Below are 21,234 nucleotides of genomic sequence, written 5' to 3'. Positions count from 1 at the left end.
TTCCTGCTTAATCCTCCACCCCTTCTTCATCCCTCTCTGCAGACGACTTTGTCAACAACTTTGAAAACAAGGTTGATGACATCAGCTCCTCATTCACTCAGCCGAGTGAGTCTATTGATCCCACTGACACAGAACAACTACGCTACGCCTTAACCTCTTTCTCCCCTCTCTCTCCAGATAAAATCCTGAGACTAGTGAGGTCCAGCCACCCGACAAACTGCCCGATAAACCCATCCTGATCATCTCTGTGGAGACCTTCTCCCGTTCCTCACTTCCCTCATCAACTCATCCCTGAACACTGGCTGCCTCCCCTCTGACTTAAAATTGACCACAGGTGCTCCCCTCCTCAAAAAACCCTTGACCACTCTGACATCAAAAACTATAGACTGGTATCCCTTCTTTCTTTTCTTTCCAAAACAGTTGAGCGTGCTGTCTCTGACCAACTCTCTCGCTAGTTCTCTCAGAATGTCAGTCAGGCTTCAAGACAGGTCCCTCAACTGAGACTGCTCTCCTCTGTATCAGTGAGGCTCTCCTCACTGCCAAAGCTGATTCTCTCTCCTCTGTTCCCATCCTCCTCCTAGATCTGTCCACTGCCTTTAACACAGTGAACCATCAGATCCTCCTCTCCACCCTCTCAGGGCTGGGCGTCTCAGGCTCTGCACACTCTTAGATTGCATCCTACCTGACAAGCCGCTCCTACCAGGTGACATGGAGAGGATCTGTATCTGCACCACATACTCTCACTACTGGTGTCCCCCTGGGCTCGGTTCGAGGCCCTCTCCTTTTCTCTCTATACACCAAGTCACTCGGCTCCATCATATCATCACATGGTCTCTCCTATGATTGTTATGCTGATGACACTCAACTACTTTTCTCCTTCCCCCTTCTGACACACAGGTGGCAACAGGCATCTTTGCATGCCTGGCAGATATCTCTGCTTGGATGTTGGACCACCACCTCAAGCTAAACCTTGACAAGACGAAGCTGCTCTTCCTCCCAAGGAAGGCCTGCCCACTCCAAGACATCTCCATCACATTTGACAACTCTACGGTGTCCCCCTCCCATAGTGCAAAGAACCTTGGTGTGACCCTGGACAACACCCTGTTGTTCTCTGCAAACATCAAAACAGTGACTCGATCCTGCAGGTTCATGCTCTACAACATCCATAGAGTATGACCCTACCTCACACAGGAAGTGGCAAAGGTCTTAATCCATTCACTTGTCATCTCCCGTCTGGACTACTGCAACTCACTGTTGACTGGGCTCCCCGCTTGTGCCATCAAACCCCTGCAACTTATCCAGAATGCCACAGCCTGTCTGGTGTTCAACCTTCCCAAGTTCTCCCATGTCACCCTGCTCTTCGGCAGGCTCCACTGGCTTCCAGTCAAAGCTCGTATCCACTACAAGACCACGGTACTTTCCTACAGAGCAGCAAGAGGAACTGCTTCTCCCTCCCTCGGCTATGCTCAAACCCTACACCCCAACCTGAGTGCTCCATTCTTCCACCTCTGTGGTTGTCCCACCTAGCTACTTTAAGATGAATGCACTAACTGTAAGTGACAAAAATGTAAAGTGCAGGGGCTAACTTTTGACTCAAATTGAAAGTTACAGATTGTTATAGTTCCTGACTGTCAGTTTCGGTGAGGGTGAAATAGTAATAAAGCACTGACTGCCATATATTAGTGTTGTCTTTTTACATGAAGTGTATTATTACACCTTGCTTAAATTGATAATCTCTCTCAAGGTGGTATTTATTGGAGAGAAGGCAAAGCCTTCCAGAGTACATTTTTCCCAAATAAGGCATACTGTCACGGAAGGGTAAATCTGGCTCAAGGAAATAAACTCCCCTCACTCATTTATTTAGAACCAAATCTACAAAAGTAAGCTCAATTATAACATGATCCTACTTTTTATCCTAAAATGTTATCATGACAAATTCTTTAAATCCCATCTACAAAGGGGAGACCACCACCACCATACATGTCAACAAAGCCATGTAAACACTGCTATGGTGTGTTTGAACGAATTATTGCCGCAGATCACCTAATTCCATCCTTTTGTTTAGAAATGTGTGCATTTCCCCTTGCTGCTCTGGATGTAATAGTGTTGGGATATTTTCTAGCCGTTAGTGAGGAGTGCTGCTGTACGATGTGTTTGCTGAGGTCACAGCAATGAAAGAAGGTCGACTCCCCCAGCCATCAGAGTTAGAAGCGTGAGCGGCACTAAATTGAATTAAATGAAAGACAGGTGTCAGTGATGCCTATTCATCCCAACAGTGGAAACAGAGTGGTGCAAATGCTTCCTCTTGTGTGCAGTGGATACAGGATCAGTGCCAAAGACCGTGGTATGGCATTATGGCAATAATCACACAGTAATACAAAAGGGCCTGCAATTACTATCGTCATTCATTATGTTTTGTTTACAATGACTGAAAACAACTTACTGTCACACCCTGATCTGTTGCACCTGTTTTTGTGCTTGTCTTCACCCCCTCAGATGTCGCCCATCTTTCCCATTATCCCCCGTGTATTTATACCTGTGTTCTCTGTTTGTCTGTTGCCAGTTCGTCTTGTCGAGCATACCCGCGGTTTTCCCATACTCCTGTTTTTACCATTCAGTCCCTGTTTTCCTGGTTTTTACCATTCTGCCTGCCGTTCTGTACCTTGTGACACTACCCTGGATTACTGACCTCTGCTTGCCATGAGCCTGCCTGTCACAGATCCCTCCGGAACTGTGTCATTACGCACACCTGGTCCCCATTTCCCTGATTGTAATTGTATAAATGTGCCCTTTGGTTCACACCATTGGGCTGTCGATTATTGTTCCAATGTCCGTTGGTCGTGTGAGTATCTGTGCTGTGTTTTGGCTTTTGTGTCGCTTGTATTGCACATATGATTATGGGTCTCGTCCCGGTGTATATTGGTATCATTGTGTGCGTGTATGTTACGGGTCTCGTCCCGGTGTATTTATTCAAGGTACTCCTCGCTCTTTTGTTTGGGTTTCTACCCTGTGTTTTGTATATGTGTTTGTTTGGTCTTCGTCCCTGTGCCTTTACATGGCACGCTGTAATTTGAGTAAATAAAAACCCTTATTACACATTCCAGCACCTGTCTCCCGATCCCTTTATACCGACATGACAGAATAATCAACCATCAAGGGAGACAGCGGGAATAGCCCGTTCGACGACGCTGAGACTGGTCCTTCCGGTGCTTCCGCAACAGCTGCAACCGGGCCGTCCGACATCGCCACAGCTGGTCAGTCCTACAGTGCAACTTCAGGAGCCGCAACTGGTCCGTCCCTCCGACGCAGCCGCAACTTCTGCAGCTGCATCGGTTCCTGATCGACCCACACTGCGTTCCTGTGATCATCCTCGGGGCCTGTGTCGTTGCACTGCTGGTGCAGCGCGTCAGCAGTGCAACCTGGTCCCCATTCCCACTGATTGTAATTGTTTAAATGTGCCCTTTGGTTCACACCATTGGGCTGTCGATTATTGTTACAATGTCCGTTGGTCGTGTGAGTACCTGTGCTGTGTTTAGGATTTCGTGCTGCTTGTAATTGTGCAGATTACGGGTTTCGTCCCGTGTGGTATCACTGTGTGAGTGTATGTTACGGGTCTCACCCCGGTGTATTTATTCAAGGTACTCCTCGCTCTTTTGTTTGGGTTTCAACCCTGTTTTGCATATGTGTTTGTTTGGTCTTCATCCCCATGTCTCTACATGGCATGCTGTAATTTGGGTCAATAAAACCCCTATTACGCATTCCTGCGCCTGTCTCCCGATCCCTTTATACCAACGTGACACTGCCTGCCATTCTGTACATTTTGGACTCTGCTCTGGATTACTGACCTCTGCCTGACCTGTCGTTTGCCTGCCCCGCTTTTGTTACTTCAAACTGTCTGCATCTGGGTCTTCTCCTGAGTCGTGATACTTACTGTACTTTCATTGAGGTGGACGGACGATTCCATGCCACACCACCTTCCGTACTGCTAGTGAATGAGTGAGTTGTCGTCATAATGTATACCATCATTTGTGTCGTTTCAGTCATGACAGTTATTCAGACGGCATGGACAAACCAACAAAGTGGTCCCTTAGACCTTTGACTGCTGTTTAAAAGAACAGTATTACAATGATCAATGTGCCAACCAGGGCATTCAATGTGCCAACCAGGGCATTCAATGTGCCAACCAGGGCATTCAATGTGCCAACCAGGGCATTCAAGTTGCTGCTTGATGGATTTTTCTCAATTTCGGAATTTAGGGATCATCTACATCAGCATGGAACCAAGTCATTTCACCAAACGGTGCAAAATACAATGTAACATTTGGACCTAATGGACAAATTCCCCATTGTCAAATGCATTATTCTCATAGCTAGGCTGTGTTTTGTAATCACTCTGTTTTTAATCCCTATATCATTTTAACCAGTTATGGCACCAGGTCACAAATTTTACAACCTCATTTTATGACCCCACTTATAGGAGGGGGCCACTTCCTCCCCCAGGCAGGCTCATGTCCAGTAATCCCATAAAGCCCTGTATGTAACCAACTAATCTGTTTACTAGACATCCCATCAGAGGGGACTCTCACCAGTCCCCACAACACCTTTCACCTCTCACCAGGACAAGGGGAGGGACATTTACATCTGTAGATCCTTATTTACTGGCATAACGGCCCATTCCGGTTGGACACACAGCAGCACAGAAACTCTCCAGATTAAATCCACGGTTTATTGCATTGGCATGCTACCTTGTATGGTTCTGCCATTTCATGAGAATGTCAAAACACAGACATCCTCATGTTATCATGTGGTCACAGAAGTGAAATTGACAGTGGGCAGCACACTAAACACCAGGAAAGAGGGGAGCCACTGCCATTACTGAAAAGACAATACTATTCTTTGAAAGCTAATCCCTGAGCATCCTTGAAGTCATTTTCCTGCTCAATTTTTTTTATTTATTCCATTGAGTTCAATTTTTATTTGAGTTTTTTTTACTTTTTCTATTATTGTCACATTGTTTAGAGGTGAACATGCAAGCAAGAATGTCCTTGTACTGTGTACAGTACACCACAATGTGTTCCTGTCCATGTGACAAATAAACAACTTGAACTTCAACAATTACCACCATCATATAGGGGTAATCATACACAGAGACCAACTTTTGTTTTGAAAAATGTAATGAGTGCTTATTTGAAAGTTTATTGGAAGAAATGGCTCTCACAATACTGAAAAACAAATCAAAGAAAGCTTTTCACCAAACATTAATTTAAATTATGTGTACAGCAACTCTTGAGAATCATAGCATCAATAAAGAACAGGTAAATGTGTACAGTTCAACCTAGACATTTTCTGACTTCAACAATCAGAACTATAAAAATGTTCTACCTTTACCATAAAAACATCAAAAGAACATGTGTTTGTGTTGTTGTGATGTGAATTTCTATTTAGCACCTGGAGCTGTAGCATCTCTCTAGATCTGGCATGTGTGTCAGCCACATGTCTAGACTTGGCTGTAGGAACCAGGGATTCGATAGTTGGAGTATGATGGTGCATCTTTGGAGTCACCGCTGGAGGCTGCAGGGAGCAGCAAGAGCCCTGTAGTGACATCTTTTTTGCAGCGATCCATTGCCTCCTTGTACGAGATCTTCTCCTTCGTGATGGGGTCAATCAACTCTTTGGTGTGGGCAGACTTGTCTTGGAGGTTCTTGGCTACTGTGCTGTCGATTATCTTGGTGTTAAGAGCATCTTGGACACTGATGCGACCAGCTTTATGGGGGTTCACCAGCCCCCCAGTCAGGTACTGTGCTTCCATGTACCTCATGGCACTATCCTGAGGTATCCAGCCTTTCTCAGCCGCTTGCCCTACTGCGAGACGCTCCTTTGTCACAGGATCCTCCACTCCAGTGAAGGCCTTCTGAGCATTCAGTAGCAGATGCATGTGACTTTTGTCAATGAGACCCAGCTCAACTGCTTTGTGAACAGAGAACTTGTCCTTTCTGTTGAGGTCAACGATGCCACCCGTGGCTGCCTGTGCCTCCAGGAGCTTCTGGGCTGTGGTTGGGTCAATAAGGTTTCGAGTCAGGGCACTACGTACAGACATACGGCTGTTGGTGGTGGAGTCCAGCACCCCAGAGATTGGGAAGAGCTCATCACCGCTAGAAATATTCAGGTTGCTACTGCTGCCGTATCTATTGTTTGTGAGACTTGAGTAGGAAGACCTTAGTGATGATGGCATTGTGCTCAAAGAAGATGCCACAGTGGTCTTTGTCGGTGTCCTTGGTGTTGCGATTGGACCAATGTAAGGCTTTGGTCTGGAATCCCCAGCGACCAGGAGAGCAAATTCTGAGATAGGCATTTTACCCTCCTTGTAGCGGTGCAGATCGGACTGGGTCAAGCGGCCATCCTTTAGAGCATTCTTGACAGAGAACTGCTTTCCACTCTTGCGATCCTGCAGAATCGAGGTCTCCCCATCTGGACCCATTGAGGTTATCTCCTCCCAGTCACATTCTAGCTCCTGAAAGTGGATGTACTTGTTGCGGTCAATCAGGCCCTCTAAGTAGGCATCATATGGTGACATGTCTTTGCCAGTCTCGGGGTCAAGGATGCTGATTCTAGTGGAGAGGTTGGTCTCTCTGGTGTGTGTCTCAGTGTGGTCCTCTTTCTTAAGATTGTTCTGCAGCTCCATAATGTAGGTCTCCTTTTGGTGTATCCGGTCTTTTTCATCCAGGATGTCCTTCTCTAGACGTTGTACCTCAGAATCCATCTTGAAACCCCTTTGCCTGTTTATCTGGTTTCTCTCACTCATCAGTTTGGATTGCAGCTGGAACGATATGCTTAAATCATGTTTCTCAGACTCCAAAGTCCTCAGTGTTTGGAGGAGATTTTCCTTCTCTCTCATCAGGGAATCTCTATTGAGGGTGATACTTGTTTCTTCGTGAGAGGTGCTTGACTTTGTGGTCTGGAGCCGGGTCACTTTGGTATTAAGTCTCTGGATTTCATCTTCTTGATCCCGTCTGGAACTTCTTTCCTGCAACACTAGATCTCTGAGATGGTCCCTCTCAGCCTCCACATTCTGGTCCTTCTCCACCCGAATCACCTCTTTATATACAGTCTTTTCAATGGACTTTTCCTTGCGCAGGATGTCCAACTTGATCTTCAGGTTTCGGATGTCCCTTTCCAACTGACTGATGTTGGTTTCCTCCATATCCATGTCTGTGCGTAAGCCACTGGTTAGTTTCTCAAGCTTGGGGTCTCTCTCCACTTTGAGGACTTCCTCAATAATGATCTTCTCCGCAATGGGTTGAGGGGTATTTTCAAGCTCAAGGATGCGAGATTTGATCTGTCTAAGCTCTGTTTCTACTTGAATCTTTTTTTGCCGGTCGTCCATCAGTGCCAAGTTTCTCTCTTTCTCCTCAACCAGGGCTCTCAACTGTCGAACTTCCAATTCCAGTTTTCTACGGGATTTAACCTCTTCATCCAAGTTCTTGTTCAGCTTTTCATACTCCAGGAGTTGTTTAGGATCCTTCTCAAGACGCACCACTTCCTGCATCACAATCTTCTCCTCTGGTTTCTGCCTTTCCACCATGATGTACTTGTTCTGCAGGTCAAAGACAGTTTCCTCCATATTGCGTCGTTGCTGGATTTCCTCCCTCACATTTCTCCTCAGACGGTCAGCCTCCTTCTCCAGTAGGGGGTCATTTTCATATTTGACCACCTCTTTGTTTACAAGCTTTGTCTCTAACTTAGACTTTTCAACCTTCCATTCATCCCTCTCTTTGCGCAGGCGGCTCAGCAGATTCAGGGTGCTGTCATATGAGACCCGCAGAAGTGAAACCTGGTCGTTCAACCTCTTAATTTCCCTGATGACCTCTGGGCTCTTCTCCTCTTTAATCACTTCCTGGGTCACTTCCTTGTACTCTGACTTGGGTTTCTGGGAACGCAAAGTTTTAAGATCCACCATAACTGAGTCAATTTCTTTCTCCAGATCAGTGCGGTTTCGATTAGAGTCATGCAGCTCTTTCCTTAGCCTCACCAGCTCCACCTCTGTCTCAGGGTCCACCCTGTAGATCTCATTGATGATCTCCTTGACCTCAAGCTTGGGCCGTACCTTCTCCACTTCACTGTAGCGGATCTGGAGGCTGGTGAGTTCCTTCATCAAATCACTGTTTATCTTGTTCTCCTCTTCCAGGCTGGTGTGGATAGTCTTAACCTCGTCAATGAGTTTTGGGTCCTGTTCCACCCTCTTCAGCACCTTGGTAACAATCTTAGGCTGGATTGTGGGAATTATCCTCTCAAGTGTGTTTATTTGGCTCCTAGTGCGGAATATGTCATCATTGAGGGACTTGGATCTTAACCCCTCCTCTGAGATCTCGGTCTGAAAGGTCAGAACTGCTTTCAGCATCTCCGGGTCCTTCTCCAGTCTCACCACCTCCTTTTTCACTACTCTCTCTTTGATAGTCGGTCTCTTCTGTGCCAGAACTGTGATCTCAGTCTTCATGTGGACCGTCTCTGTATCTCTCACCTGGACCTCCTGCTCGAGCTTGCGCATCTCCTCTCTCAGCTTGGTGGCCTCCTTGTCAAGCTGGGGGTCCCTCTCAAACTCAGTCAACACCTTGGTCAACAGCCTAGGTTTGACATTTGTCAGCTCAGTCTCCCGGCAGATGATATTCTCATTGACAACCTTTATCTCTGTCTGGGTGCCAGAGTGTTTTATAGTCTCATCTTGGATTCTACTCTTCAGGGACACCAGGTCACCCTCTAGTTTGGGGTCACGGTAGTACTGCACAACTTCCCTCTCCTCCATTCGTTCCACACCTCTACGGCTTTTCAGTGAAATAAACCTCTTTCTGTATGTTGCTAGTTCATTCTCAGCATGGGAGCGCCTGGTGGTCTCATCCGCCAGCTCTCTCTTTAGAACGTCTGTTTCCTCCAGGTCTTTCTGCTGGCTCTGCAGCTGCCGCTCCTGTTTCACCACCACCTGGCTCACCTTCTCTTCATTCTGTTCAGAGCAGGTAACAGTGGACAATATAGTTCAACCTATACTAGAGTGGGTTTTTTAATTAGGAATTACAGAATCCACTGTGTTGATGTTTTACAAAGTAATTGTGTCATACTTGGGCAATTATGTTCTTAGCCAATCCCATCTTGTTGAGAAGCTGATCATTCTCTGCAGACACCTCTGAGTAGAGGTTCAGTAGAGCTCTTTCCTGAAACAGAAACATACAGCCTCTAGTCAAATCATGGATATTGAATCAATGCCCAAACTTGAATGCAAATTAAGTCAACTATAGGATGAGGATTGTTGCAGTCTCTCAGGTCCACAATACCTTTTTAAGCACAGCGTCAGCCATGGCGGATGTGTGACGTCTTTTGGCATCTTCATCATCCACATCTTTCAGTGTACCACGGTACTTATCAGATTTGGCCTCATACTCCTACGAGACATGGTGAATATATATTTTCTCTTTTAAGAACAACATTGACCAAAACCCTTCAACTGATATGGACATTTTTAATGGTAGCTCTGATTAGATGTATTTTTTTAACTCACATTGAGGACATTCTGCAAGTCACGGGACTGTTTCACTGCTAGGCCCACATCATCTGATTTCCTTTTTATGTCCTCCACCACTCTCTGAAAAGAAAGCAAACACACAATAAGAACAAAATAAATGTACTGCAGAAAACTGATGATGTTCATAGCATGGACAATTATTGAGATAAAATAACACAAAAATAAACTCACAAACCTTCTGAGAGTTCTGCTTGAAGTTAATTTGAGAAAGTCCATCACTTGGATTGATCGTATTATTAGGCAGGTTGGTCAAAAATACGTTCAATGATTGGACAGAGCTCTGGAAGCCTTGATTCTTATTGGTTGCCTCTTGCAGCAGAACCGTTCTATAACAATAGATTTGTAATTAAGCATCAGTATATCATAGACCACAGAAGTAACCACAGACACAAGACATATATAACTGTGACATAAAAACTCAGCATAAAAAGAAACGTCCTCTCACAGTCAACTGCGTTTATTTTATGTGTAAATATTTGTATGAACATAACAAGATTCAACAACTGAGACATAAACTGAACAAGTTCCACAGACATGTGACTAACAGAAATTGAATAATGTGTACCTGAACAAAGTGGGGGTCAAAATCAAAAGTAACAGTCAGTATCTGGTGTGGCCACCAGCTGCAATAAGTACTGCAGTGCATCTCCTCCTCATGGACTGCACCAGTTTTTCCAGTTCCTGCTGTGAGATGTTATTCCACTCTTCCACCAAGGCATCTCAGCGACTCCTCAGTGAAGAGCACTTTTTGCCAGTCCTGTCTGGTCCAACAACGGTGGGTTTGTGCCCATAGACGACATTGTTGCCGGTGATGTCTGGTGAGGACCTGCCTTACAACAGGCCTGCCTTACAACAGGCCTACAAGCCCTCAGTCCAGCCTCTATCAGCCTATTGCGGACAGTCTGAGCACTGATGGAGAGATTGTGCATTCCTGGTGTAACTCGGGCAGTTGTTGTTGCCATCCTGTACCTGTCCCTCAGGTGTGATGTTCGGATGTACCGATCCTGTGCAGGTGTTGTTACATGTGGTCTGCCACTGCGAGGATGATCAGCAGTCTATCCTGTCTTCCTGTAGTGCTGTCTTAGGCGTCGCACAGTACAGACATTGCAATTTATTGCCCTGGCCACATCTGCAGTCCTAATGCTTCCTTGCAGCATGCCTAATGCACGTTCACGCAGATGAGCAGGGAACCTGGGCATCTTTCTTTTGGTGTTTTTCAGAGTCAGTAGAAAGGCCTCTTTAGTGTCCTAAGTTTTCATAACTGTGACCTTAATTGCCTACCGTCTGTAAGCTGTTAGTGTGTTACCGACTGTTCCACAGGTGCATGTTTATTAATTGTTTATGGTTAATTGAACAAGCATGGGAAAGTGTTTAAACCCTTTACAATGAAGATCTGTGAAGTTATTTGGATTTCTATGAATTATCTTTGAAAGACAGGGTCCTGAAAAAGGGATGCTTCTTTTTTGTTGAGTTTAGCTGTGGGACAGATGGGGTTCTCACCTCTCCTGTAGCTGACTGTTGACGTTGGCATAGCGGTTCTTCAGGTGTTTGACCTCTGTCTCCTGGCGGCGTATGTCTGGGCAGTACTCATGGAAGCCCTTCTGCAGGGAGCTGCTCAGCTGCTCTGTGGACTCCAAGTCCCTGCTCAGCTTCAGCATCTCGTCCTGCTTTAACGCTACAGCCTTGCGCATGTTCTGTTTGTAGGACAAGAGAGAAACACAGGAGACTGATCAAAGAGGATGGGTCAATCAAAGCAAAACACTCACTGCAACTTGTAAGAGTCCATCATAATGACATGATGTGTGATGAACTTTAAGTAGTCTAATGACTGAAATACTGTTACCTGAAGCTTCGCGGTCCGTGTCTGGAGGACGTTGGGAACATCAGGGATGGCAGCATCTTCAGCCAGCTGCTCCTCAAAGCCAGAGACTGAGTTGTCCACCATATTTATCTGCCTCTCCAAGAACATGGAAGCTGTGGCTCTGGTCAAGATAAAGAAATTAGTGAGTGAGAATAATCTTGAGGAATTGGATGTAAATAATAAGTAAAAAAATAAGAACATATAGCTAACGCAACCTTTACATAGTTTTGATTTATTTCACATTGTAAACTAAATTCTTACTTTTTGTTGTACAGGTCACAGAGGACGTTGGTGTCGTCAAACTTGTTGTTAAGACCACTCAGGTTGAGGGACAGGGCGGAGGTGGTGGGCCCAAGGGGCTTCTGGGCTAGCATGGGATCCATATCTCTCTGGACCGCTGCCTTCTCTGCCTCCAGGTTCCTAACAGTCAGGGTGTCCCTCTGCAGGGCAAAACACACCATGGATATCACACTACAGAAACACACTGTCCATTATAATGATGCTATGTAGCAGGCTGCAGTGGTCTGAAATAAAAAACAATCCCTTCACCTCATGCTCCTTCAGCCTGTTGGCCAGGTCACGTGTGGGGTCACTGCGATCCAGAGGGGCCCTCAGCCGGCTCAGAATGTCCTTCTCACTGTGGTCCAGGTTCTTGCTGATCTTGTCCAGCTGGCTGGCCAGCACCGTGGTCTTTGGGTCCACTGGGGCATTAGCCACTGGGGCTGAGGACGAGCAGAGGGCACAGTGAGAAATAAGGGGACAGGAGAGGGCCACACTGAGTCTAGTCCCCTGTATCTACTAGGGTCCCACTGTGAGTTCAAACTAAATGATTTCTGCTAAAGTTCTTAGCAAGTGGAGTGATGTTCCACTCACCTGCTCTCACTGAGCGCACCACCTCCACACCGGGGCTCCTCAGGGAGGCCATCAGAGTAGTTCTCTTTCTCTTCAGGTTAGAAAGCTCTCTGTCCAGACTGGACACACAAACACACATTACAGTTCGCCTGGGATGGTGGTTAAGTTTTGTGTCATTGTAATAAGGAGAGTCTTTTTTTCTCCCTCTTTACCTTTCCACTTTCTCAATGGCCTCAGTGTCTGGCGGTGGGACCAGGAAGCAGGCTCCAGGCAGGGTTTTGGTCTTCCCAGTGCTGGTCTGGACCTCCCAGTTCTCATCGTCTAAGTTGGACTTTAGCATGAGCTTCTCTGCTTGAGACACTGAGTCCTAAGGGTGACAGGAGTTTCCATCATTATATTGTGCTACAGCTGTCAATTGACAGGACATTAGCTTGCCCTTTAGCTTCTCAGAACTCTCACAATGCTATTCTATGAAGCTATTTTCTACCTCTCCATTGGTCCATTCACACAGGGACACCACAGGGGTGGGTTTGGTGGGGCGGAGACGCCGCAGCTTCAGAGGGGCAATGGTGCTGCTGAACTCCCTCAGGGCTATGAGGCGCTGTTCGTTCCTCTCTATCGCTCTCTCATCACCCTGAGGATATGAGGTACAGAAGATATTAGAGAACAGATTGAAATAATGCTGTACATCATAGAAATGACTGAACTTAGATACAAAGAATAAACCAAATCTCACCTCAAGCTGTAGCAGGATCTCTGGGTTCTTGTTGTTGTTCAGTGATTTGGGGTCCAGATTAGAGTTGAGTCTCTTCATGGACTCAGACAAGGTCTCTACATCCAGCTGGTACTGTAGGTAGGAACACACATAGGAGCAATGTTACATTGAGCCATGACAACGAGCCATAAGAAACGTCATTTCCCAGGGTTAAGAGATGACGTACCTTCCTGTAGTTGTCTATGTTGTCAAGGTGTACCTCCTGGCAGATACACAGGTTTAGGAAGCTCTGCCACTCGTTCTGCAATGCGTCGCTGTGTGCCTGAGACAAACCAAGCATATTGCCCCAGGGAAGATCAGAGTAGATGATGTGGTGAGTAACACATGTGGTGAGTAACTCAATGTCCTATACTTAAGCTATTACAATGGGAAAGGTTTACATTTTGTAACCATATAAACATACCCGTATTGTGGAGCTGGCAGGGTGCTTCATTTCAACGAGACGATCCCCATCCATCTGTAGCTGCTTGGTCTCGCTCTCATGTGTTCGCAGAGTGTTGTTTTTGAACTTCTCGTACTCCATGCGCACCCCTGGGGGGTCCAGCATGCGGTCGCTCCAGTCCTTCCTGAGGATCCTCTCCTGGTACTCGCTCAGGTAGACCAGCTCCTTACTGCAGCCCTGCATGTAGTCATACAGAGAGGCCAGGTACCTGTGTCTCCACAGGGAGACCTCCTGCACCACACAGCATGGGGAGAGACAGATCAGTCACACCCGGACTATCTTATAGTCAACGATGGAGAGATAGCACAGGCACAAAGGTTCAAATACAACCACAACAGTGTAGCATTCTGAGCCCCTTTGAGTCAGATGTCAGAGCCATACTTTAATGCACACCCAGATGTATTACATAACTTCTGGACTCACCAAGAGATCTGTGTACTGTCTCTGAAAGGTAGACAACTTTGCCTGTGGACAGAAAACAAACCATGATAATCATTGTTTCAAGTTAATCCCTAGTTTTGGTGAGATTCAGAATGAAGAAAGCAGCCGAGGGCTTTGTAGTCGTTACCGGAGAGCCAGTGCTGCTGCGGTTAATTTGGGAGCCGTAGGCCTCGATTTCCTGGTGCAGGATGTTATGAGAGGCAATTTGCTTCTCCACATCAGACAGGTTGGGCCCGTACCTCTCTGCACTTATCTGCTTCTATAACACACAACACAACACACAGGTACAGTAAATCCTCTAGAGTTCAGCTGTATGTTTACCTGGACCACATGTCTTGTTAACTTTGTTTGGCTGTTTTCCCCCTGGGGATAATAAAGTTTTGTACCACTACTACTACAATCAGAAATATATGTTACTCCAAGCAACTAGGAGCTAATACCAAAGGTTTGGTTGCACCAGCAGAAAGCGGTGGTCAACCAAAGTTGTTATATAATGGCAGGACAGTACCGTCTACTGTCATACTGGTCTTGAATAGAGTGTTACCAAGGATATGGCAGGTTCACCTGTTTCTCCTCCAGCACCTGAGACCAGTCAATCCTGGGAGTGAGCTCTACCTCCTGCACTGCCTCATACAGGGCCCGGTACATGGTACAGTCCTTAGACCAACGGTCATGGAGGTTTCTCACACTGAGGACCAGATAAAAAGGAGAAATAAGAGGCATATTGAAAGAGGGAAAGAGATAACATGTGTGTGTGTGTGTGTGTGTGTGTGTGTGTGTGTGTGTGTGTGTGTGTGTGTGTGTGTGTGTGTGTGTGTGTGTGTGTGTGTGTGTGTGTGTGTGTGTGTGTGTGTGTGTGTGTGTGTGTGTGTGTGTGTGTGTGTGTGTGTGTGTGTTCTTGCTGGAACTCACTCAATCTCTATCTCTCCAGCCTGTGGGTGTGAAAGCTTCTTGGCCCGGTCCACATCCAGGAACAGATCCTTCAGCAGCCCCTCAGCCTCAGCTAGGATCTCTGTATTCTCCTTCTGGTGCAGTAAGGGCCTGTCCTTCTTGTCATTCACTGTGTCCTGGAACAGAAACGGAAAGGCACTCCGCATCATGACACATTTGTGTTGAATTGCACATTGATAAATGATCTGTTAAACGTGTTAGGTAAAGGTGTATGTATAACTGTGTAATTACATACACAGGCAGTGTGTGGGTAGGGATGGTAGGACCTCTTACCACAGCCATCAGCTCCTCAGAGCGCAGCACATTCTTCTCTACCCGGTCTGCATTGCTCTGCATGCGCGTCACCAGCACGGCCACATCATTACCTTGGCTCCTGGAAAGAGAAAATACAAACCTCCATTCACATCAGTGTAATTGACACATTGTTGAAACCAGTAGGCCTATCTAAGAAAGATCAGTAGAGCAACCTGAATGTTCAGGAACCAGACTCCATGTTTGGTAGAATAATCTAAATGAGAACCAGACTCCAGGTTTGGTAGAATAATCAAAATGAGAACCAGACTCCATGTTTGGTAGAATAATCTAAATGAGAACCAGACTCCAGGTTTGGTAGAATAATCTAAATGAGAACCAGACTCCAGGTTTGGTAGAATAATCAAAATGAGAACCAGACTCCAGGTTTGGTAGAATAATCAAAATGAGAACCAGACTCCAGGTTTGGTAGAATAATCAAAATGAGAACCAGACTCAGGCAGAACAAAAAGTATTCCTCAGCCTCCCCCATCCAACTCCACAAAGGACTGTCAATCATCTACACTAATCTAGCAATCAACACATCTTTAAGTCTGTATGTTCTTGTACTTATTGTTCTGTCATTCCTACTCGTAGTCGCTGTTATGAAAGTCAGCTATTTATTCGTACACACCCTCACATTGATGGATTATTGAGGAGTGTCCTCAGGAATTTACAGTGAATGGGTGACATAGCACATGGAATTCTACTGATGTCACCATGAATCACTTTGATCAAAGTTAATAGCTGATGAATGCAATTCCATTCCAATGGGACAATAAAACGAATAGTGATAGTGGGGGGAGAGATTTACTGTTTCAACATTGTGGTATCCAGTATCTCATACATGCCTTGTTGAAAGTTCTGAGTCATTTAGGCAACTGCTTATCTCTGTTAGTATATGTGGTAAAATGACAAAGTCCACATAGGTTTGGCAGACATATCCTGTCATACCCTGTCACATCCTAAAGAAGGTTAAAAGGAGTTAGATAATGCATAGCTACCGTACCAAAGCAAACAGCACACACACATGTCAGGGTGAGTAGGAGTGTGACAGGCAGACACTAAAGGGAAGCCTAAAAGTCACCCTGCTGGTTTTCTATAAGATAGTGAGATGCAAAGGATCCAGACTCTACACCCTGTAGCACCAAGACACACCCCAGTGTAGGAGTGATGTGGAGGGTGTTCCTGCATGTGGTGAGGGACACAGTGTTCAGTGATGTAAAGGAACTGAAACATAATCCTCAGATTATTGATTTATCAAGGCACACTTGAAAGGAACATAGCACATATTTCACAAAAACATACTATCTATTCATCTCTACGAAACTTTGTATATACACAAATCTGATAGAACCTGTTTAAGCAACAGAACACACAGTACATACCCTCTTCTCTACATAAACATAAATCCTGAGTCTTCCAGCGATGTACCGAAACACATTCCACATCTGCTGTCTGTCACTCACTTCTGTGAGATCACACTTCTTCAAACAGTGCTTTTATGTGCTCTGGGCTCTTTGTTACCGGGCCAGGCTACTTTAGTGTAACATAGTATTATCCATCAGAGCTATTGTTGCTCTGTCTACATAATTAGTCAGAGCAGCCAACTACTGAATACTGAGAGCAATGTGGAAGACCAATGCACCTTAATGTCACACCCTATTGCTAAAGGCACACATCAGTGGTTACATACAACACAGTCCAAAAACCAGTGAGAATACTCTTTTCTCAGTAAAGTAAACAAATTGTGACAGTTACTACAGAAATGATTGTCTTGTCTCATCATCAATCGGCGGCAGATAAGATATATTTTACGCTTATGTAAGGTAGCAATGAGACGATACTAAGTGCTCATAGATCAAATCTGATACTTCATCTAAATCATCTCCTGCATTTTCCTGGAAGACTGCGGACTCTCAAAAGAACACTATCATTCCAAGTCGGACATAGAAAAGACCAGTCAACAAATGCCCACATGTGCAGTGGACTAGATTCCAGGTCGCCCAACAGGGAATACAAGCAGGCTGAGATGAAATGAAAAAGAGAAAACAGATGACAGAGAAAAGAGAAGGAAAAGAGAAGGAAACATGACACATCAAAGTTCAGGCAACGGAGGGCAAACTCACTGGGCCACTTTCACCAGGTCGTACTCCTTCTTCTTGCTGAACATCCTGGGAGGCTGTGCGTTCTGTCAGTCCCAGTGAAATGTGAACTGACCTTACTCCTCACTTCCCTCTCCTCGCTGTACCTCTCTCGCTAGCCGTGTCTCCTCTCTCTAGTTAAAGAGCAGCCACCTGTCTCAGCTCCACCCCAACGAACAGGTGTGTCATCATGAAGGCACTAGACCACAGGAACAGACTTGGTAGACCTGTTCGTCTCTCCTGTTCTACATCCCACTCTCTCTCTCTCGCTCTCTCTCTCGCTCTCTCTCACTTTCTCTCCATTCCTACACACCTGCATTCCTTTCTTTTAATATATTTACTTTGTCTTACCTGGGCAAAATCAATAAAGATAGTTTTGTTATAGACATTGTTGAATAGGCACTTCTTTTCTAAATCAAGTGAGTCAGCACTAAGAGATACACATTATTAAAACAGTGTGATTCCTCATTGGTAGAATTCCAATGGAGAAACACTGGAATGTGGCAGGGCCAGTCCCCTGTTAGATTCCGGGGTGCTATTCACTCACATTTACTGACTTCAATCAAACCAATCTAAATTCATTTCCACCTTAAAACATTGGAGATTGAATTATCTAGTAATGACATTAAACCACTGATTAGTTGTCATTACCAATAATAGATTCTAGACATATTTGGGATGAAATGCCAGAACACCAAAAGGCTATAGTGTAATGCCAAACAATGCCCAAAGTTCACACGGCATAAAAACATATCCAACAAGAATCATCCTAGTTACTACTACATACACCTTTATTGAAGGTTGGGCACACCACATTCCAACTGTGCTATCCACCCAACAAGCCACCCAAGCAAACAGAGAAGGACAATAATGTTTAGAGGGTATCAGACTAAGAGGGTGTGATCTGTGGGTAGTAAAAATATCACAAAAATATCTAAGGAAAACATAATAGCTATCTGTAGTAGTGTGATTTAAATGTTGTGTTGGCCTGACACACTAGCCCACTACAGAAAGGGTGCAGTGAAACAAGTTAAAACAAGTCTATCTTACAACAACCTAAGATAATAAACAAAATGTGACAACTTTATTTTAGGAAGTCAAAACTGTGGTCGTGCTGGTTTGCATTGTATTCTGTTTGTAGCATCAGACACTACAGTACAGTAGGCTACAGTTCCCCAGGCTTCTGAGTATCAGTGATTATTAGACACTACAGTACAGTAGGCTACAGTTCCCCAGGCTTCTGAGTATCAGTGATTATTAGACACTACAGTACAGTAGGATACAGTTCCCCAGGCTTCTGAGTATCAGTGATTATTAGACACTACAGTACAGTAGGCTACAGTTCCCCAGGCTTCTGAGTATCAGTGATTATCAGACACACACCCTGATGAATTACCCCTCTTAGTATTTATATTATTTCCCTTTATTTAACTAGGCAAGACAGTTATGAACAAATTATTATGTTCAATGATGACCTAGGAACAGTGAACAACTGCCTTGTTCAGGGGCAGAACAACAGATTTTTACCTTGTCAGCTCAGGGAATCGATCTTGCAACCTTTCGGTTACAAGTCCAACACTCTAACCACTAGGCTACCTGCCACACCTAGTATAAGGAGTCAAGGTCTCAGAGAGGAATGCAGAGTACACTTACCGCTGAGGGAAGAGCTGGGGCCTCTGCTGACGGTAGAAGGACAAACATTTCTAAGTGTATGTGCATTGTACCCTCATAATCAAAAAATCTAATCAAATCCAATTGTATTCATCACATGCTTCTAAACAACAGTGAAATACTTACAGGCCCTTTTCCCAACAACGCAGAGAGAAAGAAAATATAGAAATAATAGAAAAATAATAACACGTAATAATACAAGTTATAATAAACACCATGAGTAAAGATAACTTGGCTATACCAGTACTGAGTTGATGTGCAGGAGTACGAGGTAATTAGAGGTAGACATGTGCACATAACTAAATAAAGTGACAAGGCAACAGGATAGATAATAAACAGTAGCAGCAGCATACGCAATGAGTAAAAACACGTTTGTGCAAAAAGGGTCAATGCAGACAGTCCAGGTTAACTATTTAACTAACTATTTAGCAGTCTTATGGCTTGGGTGTAGAAGCTGTTCAGGGTCCCATTGGCTCCAGACTTGGTGCATTGGTACCTCTTGCCATGTGGTAGCAGAGAGAACAGTCTATGATTTTGGTGGCTGGAGTCTTTGACCATTTGTAGGTCCTTCCTCTGACACCGCCTGGTATATAATTACACAAGCATGTGCAATTGACAGCAATTAACATCCCATCATGCTTAGGGTCATGTATAAAAAGGCCCATTTATTATTTTGGTTACCATGGGTAGAAGAGATCTCAGTGACTTTTAAAAGAAGGGTTTCAAAGATGCATAGGGTTTAAAGGGCATGAGTGTGTCTCAGTCACCCAATTTAACACCTATGGGAGATTCCTGAGCGGCACCTGGGACAGCGTTTTCCACCACCATCAACAAAACTCTAAATAAAGGAGTTTCTCATGGAAGAATGATGTCACATTCCTCCAAAAGAGTTCCAGACACTTGTAGAACTATACCAAGGCGCATTGAACCTGGCAGCTCGTGGTGACCAAACGCCCTATTTATGCTGGTTTTCTATATTTTGGCAGTTACTTGTATGCCATACACTAAATTATCACAAGTATGTGGACACCTGTTTGTCAAACATCTCATTCCAAAATCATGGGAATTAATATGGAGTTGGTTCTTCCTTTGCTGGTCTAACAGTTTCCACTCTTCTGCGAAGGCTTTCCACTAGATTTTGTAACATTGCTGCTGGGATTTGCTTCCATTCAGCCACAAGAGCATTAGTGAGGTCGGGCAATGATGTTGCGCAATTAGGCCTGGCTCGCAGTCAGAGTTCCAATTCATCCGAAAGGTGTTTGATGGGGTTGAGGTCAGGACTTTTGTGCAGGCCAGTCAAGTTCTTCCACACTGATCTCAACAAACAATTTCTGTAAGGACCTTGGTTTGTGCACGGGGGCATTGTCATGCTGAAACAGGAAAGGGCATTCCCCAAACTGTTGCCACAAAGATGGAAGCACAGAATCGACTAGAAAGTCATTGTATGCTGTAGCATTAAGATTTCTCTTCACTGGATCTAACGACCATAATTGCTCCTCCATCAAACTTCACAGTTTGCACTATGCATCGGGGCAGGTACTGTTCTCCTGGCATCTGCCAAACCCAGATTCGTCCCTTTATCATTCATTAAAAAAAATATGTAGGCCTATCTCACTTCATAATCCCTGTTAAAAAATACTCTCTCTGAGTAAAGCAGCAGTGCTGGTGATGACAAAATCACATCTTTCAAAGTTCAGGTTTTCCTAATGTGGTCATAAGGTGTGGGTTACCGGGGCTGCATATTACTGCATTGTAAAAATCCAATCTCATTTACTGACTGAACATGTAACCCCACCACACCCCTCCCCTATCCAACTACACCACAGGGCAGAACACATACCTGGTTAAATTCCACATTATGCAAGCCTGGCTGCCATTTATCTGGGAGAGGCTCAGTCAAGAACACACAAATCATTTACAGAGAGAACACATTTCAGTCAAGGTATGTAACACTGAAGAGCAGGGCTTGAACGACAAGGCTTATGGGAACATAGCAGAAAAGGGCATTCCCTTAATCATTGAAAACATAAAAAGGGTCCCCAAGAGTATGTGTTTAATAGTTATGTTGGCCCAGGCCCATGTTTTTGGGGAAATGTCTAGTGAATATCAAATCAAACGTTATTGGTCGCGTACACATATTTAGCAGATGTCATTGCGGGTGTAAATAAATGCTTATGTTCCTAGCTCCAACAGTGGAGTAATACCTGACAGTACAAAACAATACACTCAAATCCCC

The 21,234-nt window shown here is 44.9% G+C and overlaps 1 protein-coding gene across 1 annotated transcript; it reads right to left on the bottom strand.

Moving 5' to 3' along the window:
• Positions 1-5,175: 5,175 nt before the first annotated feature.
• Positions 5,176-17,492, bottom strand: LOC118365581 (envoplakin-like). Its single transcript, XM_052491305.1, has 21 exons — positions 17,313-17,492; positions 15,166-15,265; positions 14,854-15,008; positions 14,506-14,629; positions 14,069-14,200; positions 13,924-13,965; positions 13,462-13,731; positions 13,225-13,320; positions 13,020-13,130; positions 12,771-12,917; positions 12,496-12,650; positions 12,305-12,402; positions 11,981-12,153; positions 11,693-11,871; positions 11,414-11,552; positions 11,071-11,264; positions 9,746-9,896; positions 9,547-9,630; positions 9,323-9,430; positions 9,110-9,202; positions 5,176-8,994 (listed from the first exon to the last, which is right to left on the bottom strand). The coding sequence occupies exons 1-21, from the start codon at positions 17,354-17,356 to the stop codon at positions 5,497-5,499; spliced, it is 6,093 nt and encodes a 2,030-aa protein (XP_052347265.1). The 5' UTR covers positions 17,357-17,492; the 3' UTR covers positions 5,176-5,496.
• Positions 17,493-21,234: the final 3,742 nt, after the last annotated feature.

Source organism: Oncorhynchus keta, chromosome 32, assembly GCF_023373465.1.
Source record: "Oncorhynchus keta strain PuntledgeMale-10-30-2019 chromosome 32, Oket_V2, whole genome shotgun sequence".
Taxonomy (NCBI): domain Eukaryota; kingdom Metazoa; phylum Chordata; class Actinopteri; order Salmoniformes; family Salmonidae; genus Oncorhynchus; species Oncorhynchus keta.
Note: the sequence above shows the minus strand (reverse complement) of the source record. Positions and strands in the feature narration are given on the sequence as shown.

What these genes read in the sequence shown, in the direction of transcription:
- LOC118365581 (XM_052491305.1), bottom strand. Translation starts at nt 17,356, where the DNA reads ATGTTCAGCAAGAAGAAGGAGTACGACCTGGTGAAAGTGGCCCA. An exon ending in CTGCCAGCTCCACAATACGG is followed by an intron (nt 13,321 to 13,461) that starts GTATGTTTATAT and finishes GGTTTGTCTCAG; the next exon opens with GCACACAGCGACGCATTGCA. An exon ending in GCCATTGAGAAAGTGGAAAG is followed by an intron (nt 12,403 to 12,495) that starts GTAAAGAGGGAG and finishes TTGTGTGTCCAG; the next exon opens with TCTGGACAGAGAGCTTTCTA.